At 56.9% G+C, this 19,765-nt stretch overlaps 1 protein-coding gene across 1 annotated transcript in view; it reads left to right on the top strand.

The window, feature by feature from the left end:
- MYO18B (myosin XVIIIB) overlaps nt 1–19,765 on the top strand; it is a 76,495-nt gene that overhangs the window by 881 nt on the left and 55,849 nt on the right. The window contains exons 2-13 of the mRNA XM_040611869.1: nt 1,512–1,668; nt 2,337–3,074; nt 3,325–3,391; nt 3,619–3,731; nt 3,954–4,130; nt 4,836–5,034; nt 5,868–6,010; nt 7,110–7,210; nt 7,768–7,831; nt 9,518–9,662; nt 17,446–17,616; nt 18,534–18,624. Coding sequence (XP_040467803.1) covers nt 1,512–1,668; nt 2,337–3,074; nt 3,325–3,391; nt 3,619–3,731; nt 3,954–4,130; nt 4,836–5,034; nt 5,868–6,010; nt 7,110–7,210; nt 7,768–7,831; nt 9,518–9,662; nt 17,446–17,616; nt 18,534–18,624 — 2,166 coding nt within the window. The remainder of the gene's footprint in view (nt 1–1,511; nt 1,669–2,336; nt 3,075–3,324; nt 3,392–3,618; nt 3,732–3,953; nt 4,131–4,835; nt 5,035–5,867; nt 6,011–7,109; nt 7,211–7,767; nt 7,832–9,517; nt 9,663–17,445; nt 17,617–18,533; nt 18,625–19,765) is intronic.

The following is a 19,765-nucleotide window of genomic DNA, read 5'->3' as shown; positions in this document are numbered from 1 at the left end:
CCACCGCAGGCACCTTCTGGGCTCAGGGCTCTGGCTGTGCCCCTCGGACCTGGCTCGTCCCCCACGGCCGCAGGGCCCTGGCTGGGGGGACAGCATGGGGGCAGCAGGAGGGAAGGCATGTGGCACCCGGGGCTGCCGCCGGACAAGGCAAGTGACATTCCTCAGCCGGCTCCTGGCCGCTGCCGGCGCCCCTGCCCTTTACTGTACAAGGAGATGGGGCTGCCGGCGCGAGCGGCAGGGCCAGACGAGCCCCGACCTGCTCAGTGCATGAATGATCTCAACAGGTGAAGCCAGGGGCAGCCCAAACTGGGGCACGAGCGGGCTCCCGCGGCCACCCTGTGCCACCCAGCTCAGGGCAGTGGGTCCCAGCACCACCCCGGTGCCAGTGACACCCTGTACCACCGCGTCGCCGTGCTCCCTGGCCCTCCGCTGTGCTGTGCCAGGGGGCTGGAGGTGGCTGCTCATGGCTGGTGCTCTCCCCAGCACTGCCAAAGGACCTGTCCCCTGCATGCCCAGGCTGCCGATGCCGGGCAAGGTCATGGCGGTGCAGCCCTGGCACGGCCCCAGGGCCAGCAGGAGCCCCTGGATAACTCTCTCCTCTCTCTCCACCTCATGTGCCCAGTGCGGCCCTGTGGCTTCTCTGTACAGCACCGTCCCACCTCACTGCCGGCATGGCCATCTCCTCGCGCCTCGCGCTCTGGGAGCAGAAGGGAAGTCTCAGTCCAGGGCGGCGCTGGCGGTGTTTCGGGGCTGGATGCTCTCCGGCTGCCTGGGTGCTTGGTACTGGGAGGGGGGACGCACCGCAGCCAGCCTGCCGCATGGCTCCGGGGTCAGCATCCCCTCAGCGCCCCACACATAGTGCTCATGCTGTGTCCCACCCTGCCAGCTCCAGCACCTTTGCAGCCTGGAAGTTCTGGTTTGGGTGATTTTGCTGCTGTTTGGGGCATGCGGTTCCCTGCGGGGATGGAACTCGTGGGAATCTGCAGGGTTCGGTGCGGGTGCTGCTGCACGATGGGGCGGCTGGGAAAGCCCTTCGCTGGGGGAGCTGTGAAAAGTGGGGCTGGGTTTTGGCTTTGGGCCTGGCACGGAGGGACCCGCTGGTCTGCACATGGCTGCAGTGATGCCAGGAGCTGCTTCTTATCTCGCTGCAGCTGGGACGGTTCCTCCCGTGGCCATGCTGGAGCTACTGGGTGCTGGGCAGAGCTTGCAGCGCACACAGACTCCAGCCCTTGGCAACGTCAGAAACCTGGGTGCTTCCCTGCCAGGCTTTTCTTGGTGCTTCTCCTCCTTCTCATCACAGCATCCCTGACCCAGCCGGGTGCTCAGGGGTCACCCATGGCCTCACCAGCAATCTGCAAGATACCTGCAGCTGCAGCCAGCCCTGCTGGCAGAGCAGGGTGCTGGTGCTCGGCTCTGCTGCTCATGCCACTAACGTGCCCACGGGGCTGGCTTTGCCGGGGCTCCTGTCCCTGCGCCATGCCCCGTAACCAAGCCTCTGCTCCTGCAAACAGATACGGGACGAGGACCGGGGCCCACCCCCATCCACACCCCCCCCTGCTCCTGTCGGTCATCCCTGGGGGGTTCATCAAGCAGCTCGTGCGGGAGACTGAGAAGGAAGCCAAGGCAGCGAAGCTGAAGAAGGAAACCAAGACGAGTGTGAAAGAGGAGGTGAGAGGTGATGAGTCCCATGCAGCGCCAGGGCATCCTGCCTTGATGCTGACCAGGTCTCCCTGTCTGCCCCCAGCCCAAAGCGGTTCCTGGGGGGCTGCGGGGGCCCCACCACATGGCCACAGCCGGGAGCCTGAGGTTTTTTTTTCGCATGAGCTGGGTTGGATGGTGAGGCCTGAGCTTGCAGCGTGCTGTTGGCTGCAGCAGGCTGTGTCCCGGGCCAGCCACCAGCCTTGAGCAATTAATGCTGGAGACTTCATCAATGCAACTTGCCATTCTTGACTTGCTTAATTAGAAGGCAAATCATTAAGCAGAGTGTGAGGCTCTCTGGTTCAGCTCACAGTGCAGGAAGGGAAGAGGAAGGACACCTGGGCACAGCACCAAGTGTGACCCAGGACCCAGCGGGCGGAGGGACAGGCTATGGCCAAGCGGGAGGGAGGAGGAGGAGGATGCCACCGCTGACTGCAACCATGCAGCCAGGTCCAGGCAGCCACCTGCAGCCACTGGCTGTGCCCAGACCCAGCAGGTCGGGGCTGGAGCTCCATGTCCTGCTGGGCTGTGCTTGACGTGGGCATCCTGCACTGGGGCTGTGGCTCCTGGGGCCAGGGCTGGGGTCAGGTCCTTCGCCCTGTCCCTGTCAGACCCGGCTCCTCTCCTTTGCTTGACAGCCGGTGGTGGAGGACAGTGAGGCCCGAGCCAAGGACGCCCCAGCCGCCAGAGGAGAAGTGGCCGGCAAGGAGCAGCCACTGCAGAACGGGCTGCACGCAGAGGGACAGGGGAGCGAGGGGGTTGCAGCCCCCCCACGCAAGAAGCTACCAGCTGGGAGAGCAGCACCAGGGCCCAGCCACAGCAAAGCCCCATCTCCTGTGCCCAGCCTGGCAGCAGCTGCCCCCAAACCAGCGGAGACCCCTCACCTGGAGGCTCCCAAGGCAGCAAAGCCATCATGCCCTGAGAAGAGCCCCAAGGACCCCCTCCTGGGGGGCAGCCCCTCAACTCTAGCCCCCACACCCAACAAGGGCCCCCAGTGCTGCAGCAAAGTCCCAGCAAAGGAAGGGGACGTTCCCAAGGAGACAGGCCCTGAAAGTGGCAAGAAGGAGACGGGGGCACCCCCGAGGCAGGAGGAGCCCCCAGCCAAGGTGAGAGCCAGGAAGGAGCTGGGGCTAACCAGGAAAGAGCCCGAGAAAATGAAGAAAGATGTCGGAGGTGGCAAGAAGGAGCCAAGGGAAATCAAAAAGCCTGGAAAAACTGCAAACAAGTCAGAAGGTCTCAAGGGGGAGCCAGGAGGGATCCAAGAAAAGTCAGAAGATGCCGTAAAGGAGGTGGGGAAGGCAAAGGAAGAGCTGGGAGAGGGTAAGGAGACAGCAGGAGAGAGCAAAGAGACAGGCGAGAGCATGGACAAGGACCAGGTAACGTGTCCGCGGACGTGCTGGGCTCTTGCCCTGGAGCACCGGTGCCATTTTCTGGTTTCATGCAGCTCTTCCCATTCGTGTGGGCTCAGCAGGGGGATGGGGGGCAGGTGACCTCCAGGGCCAGCCAAGCGGGCAGAGGAGGGGCAGGGGTTCTGGCTGGAAGTGTTGCTGTCCATGGGGCAAATGCAGTTTGTCCAGCTCGGTTTTCCACTGGTTCCTGCACAATTCCCCTCTCTCCTCCCCACAGGCTCCGAGGGACGTTTGGTACGAAGCAGAGAAAGTCTGGCTTATCCAACAAGATGGATTCACCCTGGGTAACTTGCCTTCCTCTCCCTCGCTTTCCAATGCCCAAGCTGTGCCGTGACTCCAGCCTGGCTGTGCGTGTGGAGCAGGGTGGGCGCTGGGTGCTGTGCCAACACCATGCCCCAGCATGGCTGCGGCTGGGGGTGTCCCCTCAGCAGCTCCCCATGCTGCAGCCGGCTCTGCCCCGAGCTGCCTCGGCTGTGCCATGCTGGAGGGACACACCAGCCTCTCGTTGCAGCCACGCAGCTGAAGCCAGATGTGGGGACACCCGAGCTGCCGGCCGGGAGGGTGAGGGTACGCAGGGAGGCGGACGGCAGCGTCACCGAGGTGGACGAGGACAGTGTGCAGCGGGTGAGCCCCCTCCTCGGTTTTGGCTTGTGCAGGGACGGGAGCCCTGCCCACAGCACCTGGTGCGTGGCAGCGCTCGGGCAGGGTTAGACCCGGGGCAGCCCTGCTGCTCGGGCCGTCGGCCCAGGCTGAACGGGTCCAAGGTGTCAGGGTGACGGTGGGGTCCGGCACAGCCCGTGCCACGATGGCAGGGCTCGAGGGGGGGCTCCGGCTCTGTTCCTGCAGACCAACCCCCCCAGCCTGGATTACGCTGAGGATCTGGCCACGCTCATCAACCTCAACGAGTGCAGCGCCCTGAACACGCTGCAGCAGCGCTATCGGGCCCGGCTCCCCTGCACCTACGCGGGGCTCAGCCTGGTGGCCATCAGCCCCGGCTTCATGGCCAGCAGCAGCTCGGGGAAGGTGAGTGTGGGGAGGAGGGACCGTGCGGTGGCTGGCATCTCCCGTGGGAAGCGGTCACCCAGCCCCGTGGGGACAGTGGCGGTGGGCGCCGGGCGCTGCGGTGCCGGCAGGTGGCACCGTGGGACCGTCACAGCGCGCGGGGGAGGCTCGGGCTGAGGGCACGCAGGGCCAGGGATGCTCGGGGCCAGGGATGCTCTGAGGACACTCAGGACTGGAGAAGCTCAGAGCTTGCAGTGCTCAGGGGCAAGAGGTGTAGGGACTGGGGATGCTCTGAGGACACTGAGGGCTGGGGACACTTGGGGCCCGGCATGCTTGCAGCTGGGAACTGCTCCCACCACAGACGTTTTCCTGGAGAAAATCACTGTGTTGCTGTGACTGCACGCCCTGAGCAGTCTGGGGGTGCCAGGGCTGGGGAGGGAATGGGCCAGGGGTGCAGTGCCCAGGATGGTGCCTGGCAGAGCTCTTGCTCACAGGCAAGCTGGAGCGGGTCCTGCGGCGGGTTCCCTGGGTCAGTCCCCAACCCTCTGGTGCCGGTGCTGTCAGGCTAGGCTGGTTGGACTGGGAGGCATTTCCCCTTCCCCTGGGAATCTTGAGGGCTTCTGCACCCTGAGGAGAAACCATGGCCCTGAGTGTGGATGTCTTTAGGATTTTCTCTACAAGAAGCCTGTTTTGGGATGTGCTTCCCCACTCTCTCCCTGCCCACAGGCACTCAAGGGGAAGCGGGACGGCATGCCCCCACACATCTTCTCAGTGGCACAGAGAGCCTACAGGAACCTGCTGATGCAGCGGCAGGATCAGGCCATCGTGCCCCTGGGGCGCAGCGGGGCTGGGAGGACCACATGCTGCCAGAGTGCGCTGGAGTACCTGGTGGGCATGGCAGGCAGCGTGGACGGCAGGGTCTCAGGTATGGGGCTGAGCGGCCACCGCGAGCTCCAAGCCCCAGCAGCAACGCAGCGAGCCCCAGCAGTGGGGCTGAGGTTTGCTTGGTGCTGGGCAGAGGCAGCACACAGAGACTGTCTGGGCAGGCTGGGGAGTGCACACAAATGCAAAGGTGGGGCTGTTTGCCTCCATTTGACCTGTTCCCAGTCTGATCCATGCCCCTTTGGGGTGGCTCCCAAGCACCTGGGTACAGCTGTGTGAGCGCAGCATGGGCTGGTGGGGCTGCAGCACAGGGGGCAGGTGAGCGGTGGAGCTGAGAGTGCTGCTGCCGCTTACCCATCCCAGACCAAACAGATTTGCTATTTTGATAAACACCAGAGTAAGCACCAGAAGGGAACTGCGTGCTTGGGGCAGCACTTTTCCCATCTGATCAAGTTACTGGTGACGTGAGAGGAAGCACTGTTAAGCAATCAGTAGCTTTAGAGGGCAGGTTTAGATTTCGGAGGTCTGGGTACACCATGCTCTTGCAAAGGGCTGGCAAACAGCCTGGAGCAAGGTGGAGGTGTGGATCAGCTGGCATGTCCCCGTCCTGCCCATGTACATGTGCTCCTATGGTGCAGGGTGCTAACCCCGTGCCCGGCTGGTGCCCCAGGTCCCCATGCACTGGGACAGACCCCCGGGAGGAGCAGGCAGAGGTGCAGCCAGGAGGAGAAGCATCCTCCAGCACCTGTCTGCAGCTCTGAGCCTGTGCTGGTGCAGCAGTGGCGCAGTCTGGCTCTCTCACAGTGCACAGCAGAGCAATGCAGGGCTGCAGCTGCTGCAGGCTGGCTCACGGGGCTGCCGGTGCTGGTTTTGCAGTGGAGAAGATCCAGGCAATGTTCACAGTCCTGGGAGCCTTTGGATCAGTGACCACCAGCCACAGCAGCAGCTCCACACGCTTCTCCATGGTTCTGTCACTGGATTTCAGTGCCACCGGCCAGATAACAGCTGCTCATCTCCAGGTACCCCATGAGCCCTGTCGTCTGGTGAGATTGGAGCGCTGTGGCAGAAACTGGGGGATCCTTGGGATGGGGGCAAACAGCCCCAGTGCCGCACTTCCCTGCCAGGCTGGGAGCGAGAGGAGTGACGCTCTGCTCTGCTTCTCCTCCTGGACCAAAGGTGCCCCAAATTGCAGCTGGGCAGAACTCTGCTAGCGGCATGGTGGGGTCCCTGCAGCACGGCACCTCCTCCCCTGGCTGGGAGCACAGAACAGTGCTGGTATGAAATGTTGATGAGGAAATGTATAATTCAGCATCTCATTAGCAGCACCTTACACGTCAGCCTTGAGCAGAAACTTCTGAGGGCTTTTATCACCGTCAGGGCTGTTTTGCAAAGGTACTTTCATCAGAGCTGCCTGTGCCCCGGGGCACAGATGGACGAGAAGGCTTCAGGTGGTGTCTACTTGTGGACCACCAGGGATTCCCACAGCTGCCCCAGGCACCAGCAGGGAGCTGATACCTGCTGTGGCTGTCCTGGCACTGGAACGGGAATGTGCCCTGGGAGCATTCACTCTCTGGACCACTAGTACCATCCTGGGATGCTTGTGGGAGACAGCAGGGGGGTCCCAGCTCCACAGAGACTCGTTCCTCATGTCAGTACTGGTGTTGAACTACCCTGACGGGGCTGGGGGCTGGTCTAGACTTGTCTCAGGCCCAAGCAATGGCTTATCCAGAGACTGTGGCACCTTTGCTAGGGCCATTGCATTGCCCAGACCTCTGGGGGTGGGGAGGGACCGTGGCTGCTGCACCCTTGCACTGAAATATTGCCCTTGATGCATGCCAGGGGCATGATGCAGCTCTTGCTTGCACACCCTGCAGTGCACAGCCCCATATGGGAGGAGCAGCCTGCAAAGCCAGCTGTGGCCCTGCAAGGAGCAATCCAGCCCCTCCTTGACAGCTCCCAGTAGCATCTCCCTCTGTCCAAGTGCCACCGTCTCCTCTCTTCCCTCTGTGCCTCGATGCCCTGGCACAGCAGCCACCCTGCCTGCACCGAGGGGCTGTCCCTGCCTGCACACTGGGTGGTGGGGGCTGCTGCTCATGCCTGCCTCTGCTCCCTCCCCAGACCATGCTGCTGGAGAGGGGCCGTGTTGCCCAGCAGCCTAATGGAGAGAGCAGCTTCAATGTCTTCCCCCTGATGCTGATGGGGCTGGATGCAGCGCACAGGTGGGTGTCAAGCTCCCATGGCACTGGGCAGCTCTTCTCCTTGCCTGGCTGCTCAGCTAACGGGCATCCCTGCTGCCGGTGGGCTCTCCTGTAATTTACACCCAAGTTTGCTCCAGCAACGTGATTTTTGAGACCCCTCTGATAGGAAAGAGGTTGTGAGAGTGAATACATTAGTGATGCTGCAAGGATTTTTATAGACTTAATATATTAGAGGTTTTCTAGCATTCCCTGGTGCTTTTTTTGCCCCTTCACTAAAACTGAAATTGGGCTGATCAGATGAGAGAGAGGTCCCTTTTCCCTTCTTGCTTCTGGTTTTCCCCCCAGGCTCTGTGTCCCCAGGCTGCCCCAGGCGAAGGGTCCTGGTGTGTCTGGTGCCAGCTCCATCCCCCTGTGTGGGGCGGACCTGTGGCAGCTTTGCCTGTCAAGGTCCCTTGGACATGACTGTAAGGGGCTCTGTGGGTGTCAGAGATGCTGCCCGAGGAGAGGGCAAGGGGTTGGGGAGTACTGGGGGCAGGTGAGGAGGGAGCTTGACTCTCATTTTCTGTAACTACTTTCAGGACGATGCTGCACTTGCACCAGGTGGCTGAGAACAACTCCTTTGGGATCAAGCCATTCACAAAAGTAAGGAGACATGCTGCACAGCCACCTGCAGTGGGATGCTGTAGCACACCCCCTTCATCACCCCCAGCTAGAGGATATGTTGGGGTCCTTGGCTGCTGGGCCACTCAGGGTGGTACTGCTGTACTGGGTGCATGGAGGGAGGGAGTGGATGTCAGGGTGTGAGGAAGGGTCTGCCCAGCCAGCCTCCAGCCCCCTTGACAGGCCCATGGGAGCGGGGGAGCTGCCAGGACCAGGGCTGCTGCTGCCTGGTATCTGTGCTGGGGTTTCGGACTGTCACCCCATCCACCCCGAGGACAGATCCTGCTGCTCCAGGGTCAACACTCCAGGTTCAACAACCCCTGATGTTTGCCTGTGGTGTGGTGGCAGCTCCTGGGAGAAAAGCGCATCCTTTGGAGTGCCCAGAATGTGATTTTTAAGGGATAAAAGTACTGCAGTTGATTTCCAGCACCAGCTCCTTATTAGTCTGAGCTGTTTGCAAAGATCAGGCAAATTGCCCATGAGCCAAAGTGCTGGGGTGAATTGCAGCAATTTGCAGTTACATCATCTAGTGATGAATTCAGTGTTTGGTCTTCATTAGGGAGCTTCTGCTCCTGTCCAGCAGCTGAAGGAATTGGCTGTTGGGGCAGCAGCTCCCATGGAGGGCATGGTGAGGTACCGTGGGTCCTCACCCTGCTGGTACAGCAGCAGGCTTGGATTCAGAGATGGGGGTTTTACCTTCCCTTCACAGTCCCCGATTCCTGTGGGTCCCTTGTCCCAACATGGAGGGTTTTCCTGCTGGGATGCAGAGGGTCAGCAGGAGCTGGAATCAGCCCAGAAGGAAAGCCAGGGCAGTGGTGTGCTGCATCTGGGTTCACTTGGAGTTTGGGGAAATTCATCAGATTTTCCTTTCTGAACAGTGCTCCAGGTGCTGAGCACCAAAAATCTCACCAGTGGCATCGCAGCTTCATCCCTGCAGGCAGTGGGGATGGATAACTCCTGCTGTAACACCAGTGTCACAAATATTTGGGGTTTTTTATTGAGTCTGGAGAAATCACAGACCTCAGTTGTGTTTTCTCATTAATAGCCACCACACCAAAATCCTTTACATCAGGTGGGCTGGTCCTTGCTGAGATGGGGATGCTGCCTGCTGGAGCCCACGTGCAGTGTCTGCCCCAGGGCTGCACGTGTCTGCACGGAACAGCCTCAGGGCAGGGGCAGAGAGCCCTGACCTCTCTGTGGGGCTGCATTTGCCAAAAAACCTGCAGGAGTTGTGGCCGGGGCTGCTGGGGCTGGAGGTGGGCAGATGAGGTCCTGCTGGTGGCTGGAAGCGGTTTGCTGGCCCCAGCACGCCTGTGGGGGGGTGTATTTTGTATTTAGCGAGAAGTGAGAAGATATAAAACGTCTATCCCTGGCTGCTGCTAAACATCTCTGCAGACACTCCTGAAGTGGGGAGTGGAAATTATGTGTAGTCATATGATGAGGAGACGTACCCAGGCTTGTTCCTAACACCAGGCTCTCGAGGAATCTGCCGGGGGCTTCTCACACCACTGTCTGAACTGTTTCTAGGGTCCCTTATTGTCTTTTCCTTGCTGCCCATATGGTTTTCACATGCCCTTTTGCGTTTCCCCCATGTATCCCCCTGTGCCTGGCACTGCGGTGCTCTGGCAGAGGCAGTGATGTTTCCCCTCCTGTCTCTTTCCCCTGCAGCCGGAGGAGAAGCAGAAAGCCTCAGCAGCATTTGCCCAGCTCCGGACTGCCATGGGCACGCTGGGCATCACAGCAGAGGAGCAGACTGCCATCTGGCGCGTCTTAGCTGGCATCTACCACCTGGGAGCTGCTGGCGCCTGTAAAGGTAAGCAGGGCTCCTGCCTTTCCTTTCCTTACACCTCATCTCAGTGCGGGGGGTAGGGGAGGGTGAGGAAGCACATCCCAGCAGCGTTCGGTGCTTGGGTGCGTTGCTGGCAGGGAGGTGCATGGGAGCGATGCTCGCCCGGAGGCTGTTGCATGGGCAGTGGCTCTGGGCTCTTTGCTGCCCATGGAGGAGCTGGGCGATGCTGCATGCTGGCATCCTGCCCTGTGGGGGCTTCTGGACCAGGTCTGGCCCCTGCCATGGGCAGACAGGACGGGGGCTGCAAGGCGTTGCCTTGTGCCAACTCTTCGGGAAGGTCCAGGGTAGGTAACTCATTTGTTGGCATGTTGTCCCCGATGACACTGCGAAGGGACAGCTTCAGGTAGCAATAATTTTATCATCTCTTGAGTACCTAATACAGTAACTGAATTATAATAGGATGAGTCTGGATGAAGATTGTATTTATAAAGACTTCGTTAATACAGGCATATAGAAATTGCCTTATCCCTTATAAATTATTTTAAGATGTGCTCTAACCCATTTTAGAGACAGCCACATTGATTTACACACTTCAATTTATGAGGGCTGCATAAAGGCTGCTATAAACTAAGCCATAGACATTTATAAATGTCTCTGCAACATGTCATAACACATCTTATGTTAATTTATGCCATTAATCATTTATTAATTATTTTAAAAGGATGAATGCTGTCGTCACTTACAGCGAGCTCTCTTTCTCCTTCTCTCTGGTGTTCTCTTTCCCCATCTCCATCTCCCCTAATACCCTTCCAACTTCTAAAATATGACCCTGCTGTCTGAGGCTGAAGTGTGAGATAAGGCACTTGGTGAAAAAAGAAAGTCCTTCTGCCTTGAGATTTTTCAGGAGAGCAGATTTTGGAGATGTGTCTCATGTTAAGAGTGACCAGCTAGCAGGCGGATGGAGGCATGGTTACTGTGTTGGCTGTGCAGAGTTTCGCTGGGTTTGCTCAAACTTACTGACTGTTCCATCCCAAGCATCCTGTAAGTCAGTATAGAAGTGAATCGAGTGCTAATGTTCAACAAATCTTGTCACAATTATTTCAGCATGGATGGGAATGTTAATTGCGGGCCCAGGCAGGGCGGTAGCTTCAGAGCAGACTTGGGTACAGGATTAGCAACCAGAGCATGTCTCAGCATCACTCACTCTGGTATTGATTCCCCCATCGTGTCTCAACAAAAGGGGAGAAATGAAAGGAAATATGGATAAAAAATGGATCAAAGCTGGATGGAGCAAAAGTCTCAGTGGGGGCAATGACTCTTTTAATGTGGTTAAACCTGTCTCCTGATAGCCATCTCTTCCCTTCCCCTTTCATGCACTTTGAAGTTGTGTATTCAAAATCCTCTCCTTGAAATCTCACCAAAGGGAGCCTCATCGCTGGTTTTTCACTGACATTCAGGAGCGCAGCCAGGCACTGCAGCTGCCATCGCAGCCTCCGCCACTGCCATCCCCACCACGTGCGTGCTGTGCTCTGGCTGCTGGGCCCCAGTGCAGGTTATATGTACTTTTTTTTCCTTCTGCTGATGGCTACCATCTCGTCACAAATTCAGTTTTTCTAGGAATAAACCCAGAGGAAATAGCACCACCTCCTTCTGGCTGAAAGTGGAAAATATATTTGCAGCTAGACAAACCCTGAGAAGAAAAGGTTGAATTTCACAAGCCTGCTCTGTCCTGGTGTCAGCGTTTCCCGTTGCCTTTGAAACCTGTTAGAGCAGCTCTTTTTGTGAGAAAGCAGCCAGAGGCCAGCGGGGCATCCTAGGTACCCATTCACCTAAGTACTTCCAGTCCCCTCTGTGGGCTGCAGAATATTACATATTTTCATGTATTCATCATCGCCTCTTTAACTGGGAAGGAGGTTTCAAGCACAGCTGGGGGTTGGCATTCAGCTCGCACTCAAGTTGTCCGTTTTGCTGACTGTTATAAAAATAAAGCATCACTGCTTTCTGTGGGCTTCCCACCGCATGCCTTTAATAGAGGCGACTGGGTTTCCAGCAGCTGCAAGTCACTGAAGTCCTCTCAGTGCTGCAGGCGTGTGTGTGCCGCAGCCGGGAGCCAAGCGTGGCTACCCCCACCCCCCCATGTGCACTGGCACAGCAGAGGCTGCTGCAAAACCGGTGGCTTGAACCCCTTGGATGGAGGAAAGCCAAAAGGGCAGGAGGCAGGGCTGGAGCCTGCTGCTCATGTCAGGGAGGCTCCGAGCCCCCCCCAAACCCTCTGCAGAGGTTGGCAGGGTCATGGCAGCATCCTGCATCTGCTGCCCTCCTGCATCGCTGTGCAGCCAGGGCTGGTTCCCCACAGCAGCAGAGGGGTGGGAGCATCCAGGCAGCTGGGGAGGATTTTGGTGTCTAGTATGGGAGACCACCAGCAAGTAGCATGGGGTCAGTGATCAAGCTGCTGGCAGCCGTGGGCTACCATGGCCCCGGCTGGGTCCTGCACAGCCCCACCGCTGCAGCACCGCGCCCTTGGGAGGCAGGAGAAGGAGCATCCGTGTTTCAGACCCAGGAAACCGAAGCATCGAGCAGTTTGTGAGCTGGGCTTGGGTCATGCCAGGGCTGAAACAGATTAAGGGGCTGAGCCTGGGTCCCATGTGCCAATGTGCAGGGCCCTGTTGTGTCTCTCCAGGGTCTCAGGCAGATGAGGCTGGCAGGAGCAGCAGGGATGAAACCCCCTTGAACACCCTTTTAGCTGTGTGAAATGGAAAGTTTCCAGAAGGGCAGGAAGCCATTTAGCCAAGTACAGTAATGGGGATGTCCATCAAAATGTGAGAGGGAAAGCACCTGGCAGGATCTGACTGGAATTAATTATGCAGCTTCCTGAGCGCAGATGTCAATCAGGAGTGGACTCGGGTGACTTACTGCTTTCTCACCAGAGCTGAGAAAAAAGCTTTAAACCTGTATTATTGCTGCTGTTTTACAGCCTCTGAGACGTAGTGACCTTTTCTTAATTGATGTGGAGATGGCACTTTGTTCTTAGTTCCATGCAAGCTCAATGCCCAGAGTTACCCTAATTTTTTATTGCTGCCTGTTGTTGAAAGGAGGAGGGAACAGCATCCCTGTAATTAGCCCTGCACCAGAGTTTCCCTTCTGTGAAAAATGTATCGGTGCCCCTGGGTTGGTCACCGTTGCAGAGGGGAAAAAATGCGTGGGTGGCCGTGGTGCGGTGGGTGGGATGGAGCTGCGGCACTGCTGCTGGCACAGCCCGAGCCCGGTGCTCCGGCAGCGTGTGGGCTGCTGTCAGGAGGGGAGCACAGAAGGGGCCAGGCAGTAAATCACATGAAGCAACATCATGAAGCCGTGTGCCGATCATCCCTCTCCCAGCAGCTCCACCTTGCAATGCTCTCGGATACCTGTCTGCCTGCGGAGTCTGTAAGCCTTTGCAGTTTGCTTGGGGAGGCGGGGGGAGCCCCCTGCAGCCCCTCCTTTCCCTGGGATTCCTGTAAGTGCAGAGGACACAGGTTTGCAAGGAAAGCTCGGTGATCATTGCTTGTGTTTGTGAGGCTTGGAGCCACTTGCGTGTTCCCCGGCACTGGCTGCAACAGCCAAGCTGGCGTTGGAGGGGAACAGAGAGCAGGAGCCAGCGTGGGGAGCCTCTGCCCCGGCTTTAGCTTCGCTTTCCCATGCCCAACGGCAGCCTGGGGTGGTTAAATCCCTGGCTTTGCAGTAGCTCTGTGCTATGGGTGAGCGAAAGGCCACCTCACTCCTGACGGGAAAGGCTCCTGTCTTCTGCATCGTTCATCAAAATGATTCTTGGAAAGGATTGCGTTAGGGCTGGCCTCTTGATCTTGCCAATTTTTCTCTTTCTCTGTTAAAGCCTTTTACTCTTTGGCACCTGGGTTTTCTTGCCGTAGAGGGAAGTGCAGCTGATTTTGTTTTGTTTTTGGTAGGATGGTGGCTTTCTGTGTTTCTTGAGTTGAAACCCTCAGGAGCAATAGTTTTGCCCTGATGAAGCCTGATGGGAAAGACCTAAACCAAGGCGACACAGTCTCCAGGGGCTGGATCATCATGCAGTGACCATCCAGCCACAAGCCCTTGTACGCTGGAGGATGTCCTTAGGATTTCTTTTTCTCAGGCAAGAAGATTTAAGCAGAATGGTGCATCCCCCCTCCAGGGCAGGGGGACCCCTGTTTGGAGCACAAACTGGGTAGAGCTGCATGCTCTGCCGCCTGGGTCTGCAAAATGAGGAGGTTTGCTGGAAATTGTGTTTTGAGCAGCTCAAGCCCCATGCAGGGAGTGGGGAGCAGATCCATACCTGCAGGCAGTGGGGTGCCAGGGGGGTCTGCACCCTGGCGCATCACTACTCAGCATGGGAGCTGGTTTTTCTATGTGGCCTGGGGTTCGGAGCCAGGGGAGCAGGAGCAGAAAACACCAGGAGTAGCTGGGGTCCTGGCTGCAGCCTGGCTGCTGCTGCTGGCTTGTTGGGGGCCTGGGGGGTGCTGGCTTGGGGATTCCTGTTAACATTGCCTCTCCTTTGCAGAGATTTTAACGATCACCACCGCAGCCCTGGGTCTGGGCGGGCTGTCTCCCCGCATGCCGAGTTATGACGCTATCTGTTCAGTGCTCTGACATCTTTCTTACAAACAGTCGGGGAAATGCAGCCAGAATGGCAGATTTCTTTAATCATGCTATTACATAGCTCTTCCCTTTGTTTATATATAGGTGTTAGTATGTCATACATCAGGCAACGGGTCAACAGGATAAATGAATTAACCATTCAGGTCAGCAGGAGCCTCCTTTCTCTCCCTGTCCCCTCCCAGGGTAGTAAAGAGGAACAAATGGGGTTTTTTATTTGTCCCATTAGCAGTGCAAATGTTTTAATGACAAAATAAGTGGAAGAAAAAGGGCAGGCTGGCAAAGTGTGCCCCATGCAGCCAGTGGGGTGTGGGAAGGCAGGTTACTGGGGCTGCCAACCCACACAGCTTGCACGGGCAGAGGGCTGTGTCTGGGCAGCGAGCCAGTGATACAGCTCCCTCTGCTCCTGGGCACCACTGCTGTCAGCTTGCAGGTACCAGCCCCAGCTGCAGCAGGTATGGGGATGGGGGATGGAAACCCTCCAGGCTTCCCTGCTGCTCCCCACGCCTTCCAAATTGAAGTAGAAAATGGGCAACACGTGGGCACGAGAGTGAGATGAAGCCGGTGCTGACCCTGTGTTTTCCTACTGCTTCTTTTAAATATTAAATGGGCTGAAGTAATTACCTTTTAGGTGTTAGAGCTGAAGTGTTTTACCATGGTCACATTACACCCAGGAGGGCTGCGTGCCACTGCCGCTGTTTATATTTTATGAAGTGTGAAATGGTGTCTGGCCTCTCCTGAGGCAGGCTGGCGGCTGCGGGGTAGGCAGATCTGCACCTTGGCAAGCCGTGGGCACAGTGGGGTTTGCAGAAGCACTGTGCCCCTGGGCTTGCTGAGCCCCTAGGCTTGCTGACTCAGCACACGCCAGCTACTTACAGTGAGGGTGTAATTTGGGGAGCACCAAAGGAGCAAATGCCATGGGGGAGGGAGCATGCCCGGGGGATACCAACATGCCAAGCAGCATTGCGCAGCCTCGGGCACCATGTGCCAGTCAGACAGTGGCTGTTTGATTTTCTGGAGGTGTGAAATGTGGTGCTGCATCCCTCTGCCCAGAGCAGCAGGATGTCTTCCATGCTGGAGCAGCACGGTGGGAGCAACTGGTTTCTCTGCTTGCAACTGCTTCATTAGGAAGAGATGGCACTGTGGAGGGCTGGCCTGAGCAAAGCCCCTCGCTTGTCTTGGGGATGCTGGAGCAGCTGGCATGGGATGCTGGAATGGCTGGTGTGGGATGCTGGAGCAGGCAGCATGGGATGCTGGCTGTGGGAACCCAGCTGGCAAAGCAGGTCTGTGGCAGCCCTGGCCCTGCAACCCCTCCACTCCCCAGCATCCAGCGGTGTGAGGAGATCTTTTGTCTGATGGGAATCAGCTTCTGTCCAGCCAGCTCAGATGAAAACAAGTGAAAACAAAATAAATCAAAGCCTGGATTGTTGAGGCAATTCCTCTGTTTGCTCCAGCACAGCCCTTGATGTTGGAGTCCTTCAGTCAGAATGAAAAATAATAGGAAAAGATCAAAGGGGAAGGGAATAGGGGGGTAACTTACACGGGCGTGCTGTGAAGCAGCCCCCCAGGCCCAGGGAATGTGGCTTTTTGCTGCTTTGTGCATCACCTCAGCTGGGAGCAGGCACCCTGGTCCCCCTGGGACTGTCTAGGATGAGGCCATCTCTTGCTTTCCATCCCAAACCCTCTCCCCTGCCACCAGCCACCTGCTGTATTTTAGGGGCTCGTCTTAGCCATGAGCCCCCAGGCTGGCTTCTCATCCATCACCACCTAAAAGTGCTACCTTGAGGTCTCCGGGCAACTTTGCTTGTCTGTTTCTACTCATCCCACGTGTTCTTGAGCCTGTGCCATCTGGCTGCCTCTGCAGCATCTTTCCTTCCTGGATTTGTAAAAGGATTTATCCCACAGATTGCTTCCCTATTGATTTTAATCATTAAGCTGGAATCACTGTTGCTGGATGTAAATACTGTGTGCTGGGAGGAGTGCTGCTCTCGGGCTGACAGAGACAGCAAACTTTGCTGGGGGCTGGGGAAGGTGATCCAGGATTTTGAGGGATTGGTTCGTAATCCCATCAACTTCCATCAACACATCTGCTAGTTCGCTCCACGGAAGCTCTTGAAATGCTGGCAGCAGCAGCTGGGTCAGTTGCATGGTCCACCTGGTTCCTGACTTGCTCTGAACTGCCTCAGAACATCTCCTTGGAGCAGGTCTCCTCTCTGCCCGGTCTCACAGGGCAGGTGGGGTGCTCTGAGCAGTGGGGAGCACTGTAGCAAGGAAAATAGGTTCAAAAGCATTGGTTTGAAATCCTTAAAGTTGTGAACTGACTTCTGGCCAAAAAAATCCAAAAGTCCTCTTCTGCTGAATGATTGCCCAAGGGACAAATCTGTCAACCTTTCTCGAGTCAGCCAGCCTTTAATTTAAGTGTCGTGCAAAGCTGAGAAAATCCTTATAGCTGTTGTGAGCAGAGGCACGTGTGTAGGGAGGGCAGCCCCACGTCCTGCATGCTGTGAGAGCGGGAGCCGGTGGGCCACCAGCTCCAGTCCCTGGAGAGAGATACGGGAGCTGTCCCTGAAGAAGGGATTGTGGGAGGAGGTGGATGGACTTTAAGGAGGAAGAAGCTTTTCCGTTGAGTTAGTGACATTATGCAGATGGAGAGGGAGGCAATGCTAGAACTCCTCCTGGCAGCCATACCTTCAAGGTGGAAACCATCTTGTGATGTGGGTTGATTTGTAGCTGTTTTGCATCCTCGTTTCAGCCAAGCATCTGAGTGCTGCTGGGGGGCAGAGGCCCCCTTCCCTGCCCACCGCGCGGCTCCTGCCTGCCTTGCCCAAGCCAGCTCGTTGCCCAGAGGGCATCCAGGCTGTGGTCTGCAGGGTCGGTGCTCTGAGTGGGTCAGCAAGGGCAGTGCCTGGTCTGAAACTGCCTGTTAGGGATGCAAGGGAAGGGCTGATCCAGCAGTCTTTGGGGAATGGCAGGGAACTGGGGTGCACTGGCACAGCACCCCCACTCGCCTCTCCATCCCACACTGCAAACAGTGGTCCTTTTGGGGTTTTATTAGATTTTTTTTGTGGGGTTGCACATGGGAGTGGGCAGGAATGCTTGCTGGAGGCACCAAGCTTGTGCCCAGCTCCGCTCAGGCTGGCTCTGCCTGAGCCCTTCATGCTCCCTGTGTCTTCCTCCCCAGTCGGCAGGAAGCAGTTCATGAAATTCGAGTATGCGAGCAATGCCGCAGAGGTGCTGGGCTGCGATCTGGAGGAGCTCACCACCGCCGTCTTCAAACACCACCTGAAGCAGATACTGGCACAGGTCACGACACACGGCCACCAGCTGCCTCTGGCAGAAGAGAGCTCGGCAGGTACCGGGATGCTACATCCCTTTTTCCTTTATTTATGGGTGGTATTGAAATGCTGTGCTCTGTGCTGCTCTGGGCTCTGTGTGAGGAGAAGATGAAGGGTGTGCTGCAGGGAGAGGCAATATGCCCTTTTTTTTTCATGGCAGTGAGCTTCATTTGAGTACGTTCATATTAATTAAATCACTAACTGTCCTCTGTCATGTAGCTACCCTCAGCTCTACAGCTGACCCTGCCTGTCACCCTTAGGGACATGGAAAGATCAGGTGAATTCAGATACTGCCCTTGGCAGATAAGTGACGTGGCTTAAATGCTGTGAGAGCTCTCCCCAGAAAAGGGAGGAAACACCCCAAACCAGGAGGGCAGCAGGGTGGGCATCCTTCCCCCGTGCGCAGAAATGAAGCTGTGCTGGTGTTGTGCACCCATGTGCTGCAAGGAGACCTGGACACGGCGGGGAGCTGTGCTTCTGCTGGACAAGCTGCTGCTGAGCCATTATGAACCTCAAATTAATATATGGATCTAATTCAGGAAGGCAGATCCAGCATGCACACGGCAGGAGCATGTGAGATATTGTCCAGCTTTAAGATCAGCTTTTCCACACTGGACTCGTCTTCGGCGATAGGATTACAGCCAGGCCCCTGCAAGTTATTCTGATAAAAGTGAGAACTTGCAGAACTGACCTTTAACATGGCAATGGTTTTATTTCTTAAGTATATGTTAGGGAGGAGGCACTAGAGGAGCTGAAGGCGGGCAGGTGGATATGCACTGCTGTGTAACTGGGGCAGGCAGAGGTTGAGAGCTGTGCGGGTCATCCTGCCCGCCGAGCAAGGGAATCCCCTGCTACCGGCTGGGCTCCATGTGGGCTGAACTCAGCTGGAAATAAATGATGTGTGTTTGTCTGCTCTTCTCTCTGCCTGCGCCAGGACCGAAGATGACGGGTGTGGAGTGCGTGGAGGGGATGGCTTCAGGTCTCTACGAAGAGCTCTTTGCTGCAGTCGTGTCACTGATTAACAGGTACGGAGCTGCTGAGGGCTGCGCTGGGGGTGTCTGTGGGCGATGGCTCCTTCTCCTGGGGTTGCTGAAGAGGAACCTTTGCTGGGGGCTCTCCAGAGGAAGGCACGGAGCAGGCAACTGCTGCCTGCTGAAAAAAGACACTTATCTGAAAATCTGCGCCTGGGAGTGTGCTGGCACTCAGGACCTTCTACGGCTGTCAGCCCTGCACGAGCTGGCAGTGGGGCCGAAAGGCCCCACGGAGCCGCAGTCTCTGTGTGTCCGGGTGTTGCACAGGGCACCGTGTGTCCTGCCAGCACGGGCAGCCTGGCATGGAGACCCGACAGCGGCGGTGCCCGGCTGGCACGGCTGCTCCTGCAGCAGCTAAGGGAGGCAGCACTGCGAGCAGACGTACTGAGCAGTGGAGAGGAGGGCATCACGGCGCTGAGAGGAGCAGCCCAGCTTCCGATTAATAATAGATGTGACTTTGCAGACTGAAATCAAGGTTACCAGTACGAGCAGAGCAATAAACCAGTCAGGGAATCCCACAGCGAGCCCTGCAGGTGCATGGTAGGGGTTGTTTTGTAGTAAAAGCTTGATTGCAGGAGAGGTTCGAGGTGTCAAGAGTGAAAGGTCTGGCACTAGAGTAGCTCTTGAGGTGCCCTGTGAGTCTGGGTCTGCGTCCTGCTGCTGGGTGCTGGTGCAGCTGAGCAAGCGGCACCTTCCTCTGCCCCAGGGGCTGGTCCTCACTTGGCTTATTTCCATCTGGAAAGCCAGGATGGCAAGGGCATCCTCTGTGGCCTGATACATCTCTTTCTTCAGGTGGTGTAAATCCAAAACAATCTATTCAGATAAATGGAATAATTTAACACTGGGGTAAGGATCAGGCCCCCAAACCATTCAATTTTCTCAGTTCCAGTGCACAAGTCAATTTGTTGAAGTCAGCATCCACATAAAAGCTGGTGCCCAAAATACTCTGTGTTTTTCCTGTAGGTTTATTTTAACCTGCAGTTATTTAACCTGCAGAATGTTTTTATTGTAATTCCTAGCAACCACACACCAAAGGGAAATTGCTGATGGTACTCAAAGGACTGACAGAAGAGCAAAATGTTGCTGGTTCTTCTGAATGATAGCATTAGCTCGGGATGTGTCCCAGGTCCCCTCT

This window comes from Falco naumanni, chromosome 1, assembly GCF_017639655.2.
Source record: "Falco naumanni isolate bFalNau1 chromosome 1, bFalNau1.pat, whole genome shotgun sequence".
Lineage (NCBI taxonomy): Eukaryota > Metazoa > Chordata > Aves > Falconiformes > Falconidae > Falco > Falco naumanni.
This window is presented reverse-complemented; position numbering and strand designations above follow the sequence as displayed.